General features: G+C 34.3%; 1 protein-coding gene across 2 annotated transcripts; it reads right to left on the bottom strand.

Moving 5' to 3' along the window:
- Window positions 1-601: 601 nt before the first annotated feature.
- Window positions 602-4130, bottom strand: LOC129292641 (F-box/LRR-repeat protein At3g48880-like). 2 transcript variants are annotated; one of them, XM_054930232.1, is made up of 4 exons: window positions 3921-4130; window positions 3564-3703; window positions 1859-2274; window positions 602-1418 (listed from the first exon to the last, which is right to left on the bottom strand). In XM_054930232.1, exons 3-4 carry the CDS (start codon window positions 2215-2217, stop codon window positions 860-862), a joined length of 918 nt encoding a protein of 305 aa, XP_054786207.1. In that variant the 5' UTR covers window positions 2218-2274; window positions 3564-3703; window positions 3921-4130; the 3' UTR covers window positions 602-859. The 2 variants fall into 2 exon arrangements, with proteins under 2 accessions (XP_054786207.1, XP_054786206.1); XM_054930231.1 differs by lacking the exon at window positions 3564-3703 and having other exon boundaries at window positions 3921-4127.
- Window positions 4131-6138: the final 2008 nt, after the last annotated feature.

The following is a 6138-nucleotide window of genomic DNA, read 5'->3' as shown; positions in this document are numbered from 1 at the left end:
ACGTGATTAATTTGTTTCTAAAAGGCCCTAGTTGAAATTCTCCCCATTACTGGTCCACTGATTTCCTTCCCAAAATGTTTAGAGTCTCCCCCCCCCCCCGGGGGGGATTTATACTCTCATAAAGTTATTCTATTAATTTAGTCTTTCATAAGATTATATTTTTTTTTAATTTAGTCTCTAACAAATAAAATCTTAAGTAATCATACTTTTGTGATGATTTATTCTATGAATTGAAACATGTCCTAATGAGAGATTGAAATTAAAAAAAAAAAAACACACACACACACACACAGTGCAGGGAACCATATCCAATCATGCGGGATAAAAAAAAGGGGGGGGTCTTTATGTGTGCGTGTGTGTGTTATAATCTACTAAATTTTTGGAAAAAAATAACCATACCACAATTATATGAATCAAAACATATTTCACACCTTATACATTATTCAAATAAGAAATAAAAAAGGTAATATTTTCCCAAGCTCTTGCACTTTTTACATCGTTTAAAAGAATAGGGGGAAAAAAACTTACCTAGCTTCGAGCTTGCTCACTCAATGTATTATTTCCTGCTTTAGGAGAAATGTTAACCAAAGTAGCCAAAAGATTAAAAAAAAAATTGTGAAGGTAAGTCAACATACGAAGTATGAACTACATTAAAAGCAGAGCATGACTAACTTCTATGTACACTTACAAAATTTAACATCCCTTCTTCTCAGGGGCATTACGACACATTTCAACTGTTATAATCCAACAATCTTTATTTGGATACACTATTTGAAGGTAGAACAAGTCAAAGAACAGGATAAAAGGTAACATACGCAGCAACACCTAAAATTCACTATTATACCATTTTCCTATTTCCTCAAAGTGAGAGAGACCCAACCTCATCTGTTTTCCACAGGCCTTCCTCATACTTGTACCACCTCACAAGCCCTTCATCAGTTCTTGTTCTCTGGCACATGATGCATGAGTCTTGCATGCATGTGAGAAATTCGCGTAATCGCGAAGCCCTCTCAAGGATAACGGGATCAATCTTTGTAACGATCCTTTTATGTTGATGAGGTGGAACGGTTTCCATCAGAATGCAATGTGATATGTTGAGCACCTCCAGGTGTTGCAAGCTCTCTAGGATCAGAATGAGAACATCCTTTAACAGTGTTGAACATCGAAGGCTCAACACTCTTAACTTCGGAAGATAATCAGCAATGGATTTAGCGAAGAAAGTATCACAGGGACCCATAATCTTGAGTTCACTGAAGTTCTCGCAATTCACTGCAATTTCTTCGAGAAGATATGGTGGATTCGCTATGGTAGGCATTGTCAAGGACTCCAGATCTTTCCAGCCACGTATGGCTTTGATCATTCCTGTTTTCTTGATTCTGTTCCACGCTGGCAAAACAAGTCGTCTGAGTTTAGGGCACCTGCAACAAGGGATGACAGAAGATAATTATTGAACAAAGTAACCACATAAATAGAATATATTTTGAAAAGGCAACCACAACCACTTATAGCTTAAATACTTTTAGATGTTTTCCAGCAAGTCTATGATAAAAGAAAGCATTTAAATGAAACACCAATCCTGCCATAGCTAATGGTGAAGAGAATGCCAAGCAGCGCCTCAATTAGTAACAACCTTTTCTTGAAAATCAAGACCAAATGGCTCCTCAAATATTAAATCAAGTCGCATACTTGCATTATTTCATAGCTGTAATAATCAGTATAATCCTAAACATAACAGCATACAATGCAAAAGTTCAAGTTAACCCGTCTAAACAAAAGGAATGGCCAACAAATCAGAAACCAAGAGAATATTACTTGTTCGGTTGTTGCTTTTAGCATTATAAATGAAACCTGAAATTACCTTTCAGCAGTGTATGTCAACTGATCATCGCTTATGTACAAGTTGAAATGAAGGATCAATGTCATTATGCTCCCCCTGCTTAGACTCAAAGAAATCTTCAACAATCGGGTCAATGTAGTATCCGATCGTCCATCAACATAGACAAATGGCTCTAATGGAATCTTGATGAAATTGGATTTTAGCATCGATAAATCAAGAGTTTTCCAAAGAAGGGGATCACAGCAAGCCATACGCCATGCACTACAAACATGAGCAATGCCAGAAGTTAACTGGAAGATGTCAAGCAACTGGAAAATCTTCACCAAAATGTCTATGTCGAGATCCTCCCATCTCGTTACGGAAGAGCAATTGTCTTCCATTTTATCAGTTTTATGAAATTCTTAGCGCATTACAGTGAATCAAAAGATTCAAAACACCTGCAGACATGAAATTGAAAGCCACTAATGAGTTTCAACCATCAAATTGAAAAACTATGATAGCAGCACCTTTTTCCTTAAATGTTTCATGCAACCATAGAGGATATGTTTAAATGGATCTTTTCTCCATAGGGGATATGTTTAAATGGATCTTTTCTCCTTTGAAGACTACAAGAATTTTATTTATATAACATAAAGGAAACTCTTAAACCAATCCATGCTTTTGTGCCTTTTCCTTTTACTTACTTTTTCCCTGACAATTTTTCTCACTTACTTTTCACACAACACATTATATATATTCAGTACTTCTCCCAACTATTTTCAACTCTTTATATTTTCTATTGTGCTTTTCTTCCAAATGTTTATTATCAATTACATGCATTTCATAGGGAAAAAATGTTTGGAACGGAACGGATAGTGAGTCCTTTCACTTATGAATGGAATTGACACTACATGTTAACTCAAAAACTTAATACTGAATTTATAAGTCCTTTCATTTGTGTGTGTGTGTGTGTGTCTATCTTATTAAACCCTATTGTATCCAATGTGTGATTTCTCATATCAAGTCAAATTCATTACACTTGATATATTAACAAACATCCTAATAGAAAGTAAATCCAATAGGCACATCCAAGAAAAACAAGTTCTGATTGACCAAAGCTTCCTATTGCCTGCAGGAACAATTTTCTATTGTGATAACTGGCGCACAACTTGTCTTCCAACATTTCTTGAAAACGAAAAGGAAGAATTTTGAGTGGCAAGAACTCAAACAAGTGCGAATAACATGGGCTGCCAGTGTTGCTTAGCCTCAGTGTTTAACGTAAGATTATAAAATACTTCAATTCTTCCGAAGAAGGGAAACTTACAAGAGAATACTTGTTAATGAAAACTAAACTGCTAGAAGGCAAGTATGAGAATTGAATGGGTTCCTGAATATAATTAGGAAAACAAACCCAACTAGACTCCTCAGTGAATGGATTCCTGAATATAATCAGTAACAATACCAGGCTTTTCACACTGCTAGGCTCGACAGGAATAAGCCAATCAGTAAATTACGTCTCGTGGAATCTCCACTTCTCACTCCAAAATTTTAAGACAGAACATTTGTACTTATCGACAATTCAAAATCAGAGGGGGCCTTTAGCAGAAAGAATCAGCTTCAAGAAATGAGAGGTAGCAAAGACACAGAGTGCTTCATTATAGTTAGACTCGGGTTTCAAGAAAACATCAGAACTTGATCATTACAATTGAAAATTGAAATCCCAAGCGAGACAGGAAGAAGAATGAACCAGATTAACAAAGACAGAGAACCCCTTTTCGTGACTCCGTCCGCTACACCCGAAGCCTCCCAACAAAATTGTGATTCTATATCACAAGATCTTTGAAGTGCCCGATCAAGAAGAAACAAGTATCCCGATCAACCAAATTCCTTCAACCCATAAAATGAAAAAAAGGGGGACAAAGAAAAAGAGAGAGAGCGAAATTCAGGCCGAAACGATAAAGAGTTCGTCATTTCGGACAAAGATCTATCAACCGGGATCAAATTTACACGCACAAATAGAGATGCATGAAAAAAAAAAGTACTATTAATAATAATAATAATAATGAAGTGTAACAGAACTGATGAGGAAAAAGAGGGGATTAACCTTCAAGACAGAAGGTGTCAGCATTTTTGTGGTGGGAAGGGGTGTGATGGTTGGGTGAAGCAATTTGTGAAGAAGGAGGGGAGAGCAAAAGGTTTATGATTTGTCGATGGTCTTTGATGCGGATTCCAAGGGGCTCAATGAATTTACCGAAACAGCCTCTCTGTACAATTTTGAAACGAACTCGCCGCAATCAACTTTCGCTGTGTTTAGTTTCGTGGTGTGGGCAAACGGGTCGTCAGCTCCGGTCTTTCTGGGTCGTACGTTGTGGCTTGCTCATCACGTGAATCCAACAAGGTCGAAACTTGAAACGCCTCGCCTGGTTATTTTATTTAAAAAAAAAAAAACTATTTATAGCAATCTAAAGAGTAATGTTTTAAGACCCAAACTGATCCGAATAGTCAAACCATCATCCGTTGAAGAAAACAGGTTTGTTTAACCAATTAACTTGTATTAGCAGTTGGATTGCCTAGAACTGCATGGTTTTTAAAAGCTTGGGAAAAACCTAAAACCCGAAATGGGTTTTTGTGGGTCAAAAATGGGTCATAAAAAAAGGATCAAATTGGTATTTTGAAAAATAAAAAAGCCTTCTCCTCACTCTGTCTAGTAGATCGACACCCAAAAGGACCCATTCTTAGTCTTTTTAGTCTCACTTCTCTTTGTCTCGCACGATGCACACATGCATTCTCGTCGCCTTCTCAAATCTCAACCATCTGGGTTTTGTTCTATGTGTCTTCGCCCTTAAGCCACTCAGCCATATTGGCTCTGTCTTCATCGTCTTTGTCGTTCAGCCATCTTGGATTCACCTTCTCAACCATTTGGGTTTTGTGTTCCCCCTTCGCTTTCTTCACTATTCAACCTCAGCCATTTCGAGCTTTCTCAAACTTCAGATGCTTCTTCATTCTTCATCTTCACTTCACTTTCTTCATTTTGGTTCGCGACTTTGCATTCTTGGTTAACTCTAGTGTAGGCGTGCAGCTGTCAAAGATAGTCAAATGGTAAGAGTTGTTTATTGTAAATAGAGGTTTTGGGGCTGTTTAAAACTGTTTTTATTTTATTGTTCTGAGAACTAATGTTTTGTAGAACATGTTTTGAGAACAAAAAATAATGAAAATAGATATTTTTTTTATTCTCTCTTGTTCTCCAGAACAATAATAGCAGAACACTTAAAAGTTGTTTCCATTTTTCTATTCTTCAGAACAATATTTTTTTTATTTCCAAAATACTTTTTGAAAAAACGTTACCAAACGGATTTTTTTTTTTGTTCTCTTGTTCTAAAGAATAGAAAACTGTTCTCAAAACAAGTTTTCAAACAGGCCCTTTATTTTTTTCAAGTGATTATGCCTGAATCCTAATACATTTGAGAATCTAGTGTTGTTTGCTAGCTTGTTTCTTATATATATATATATATATATATTATATAATTTTTTATTTAATTATTAGGTCACTGATCCAACCGCTAGTCTGACCGGTTGAACCATGAGACTCATGATCCATTAACATTTTTGGTTCGCTGTCCGATTCGGGTTTTAAAACATTGCTAAAGAGCCTATGTGCACTGGTCTTGACTTCAAAGTCCAGAGCCTTGAGACGGGAAAATGATATTGTTGTTTCGCTTCTGGATTAATAACAAAAAAGGAATAATGATAAGAAAAAAATAATTTACAGATCTTTTTTATTTTTATTGATTTTGAATTAGATTCTTATAATTTATTTTATTTTAATTAAATTTTTATAATTTAATCGATAGCCATTGATGATTAAAATTATTAATGAATAATTAACATTTTCAAAACAAAACGCTTTTAAAATTTATAGAAAAATTGATTTAAAAATTTTAGCAAAAAAAGCAACAAGAATTTGATTTATTACAATGTTTTTATATTTTTATTATTTTTTATGAAAATTATATATATATGAAGTTATCTGGAAACATAGTCTAATGTATAAATTTTGACTTATAAAAAATTATGTAATTAATCTTAAAGTTATATAATATTTTAATAAAAATATAAATGTATTTAATTTTATTTTTAAAAGAAAAAATTCAAGGATTTTAACTCTTAGGGTTTAAGATATTTAATCTATTAAACTATAAGAGGCTCTATTAAAATAAAATAAAATAAGTTATAGGGACTTGATTCAAAATTGAAAAAAATTAGAAAGACTTGTTGATTAATTTTCCTTGAAAAATAAAACAATAATATTTTTATTTAAATTA

The sequence above is a fragment of the Prosopis cineraria genome, unplaced genomic scaffold (assembly GCF_029017545.1).
Source record: "Prosopis cineraria cultivar Desert tree isolate PC_DT_omini unplaced genomic scaffold, ASM2901754v1 PC14, whole genome shotgun sequence".
Taxonomy (NCBI): Eukaryota; Viridiplantae; Streptophyta; class Magnoliopsida; order Fabales; family Fabaceae; genus Prosopis; species Prosopis cineraria.
The sequence above is the reverse complement of the archived record's forward strand: the minus strand, read 5'-3'. Positions and strand labels throughout refer to the sequence as shown.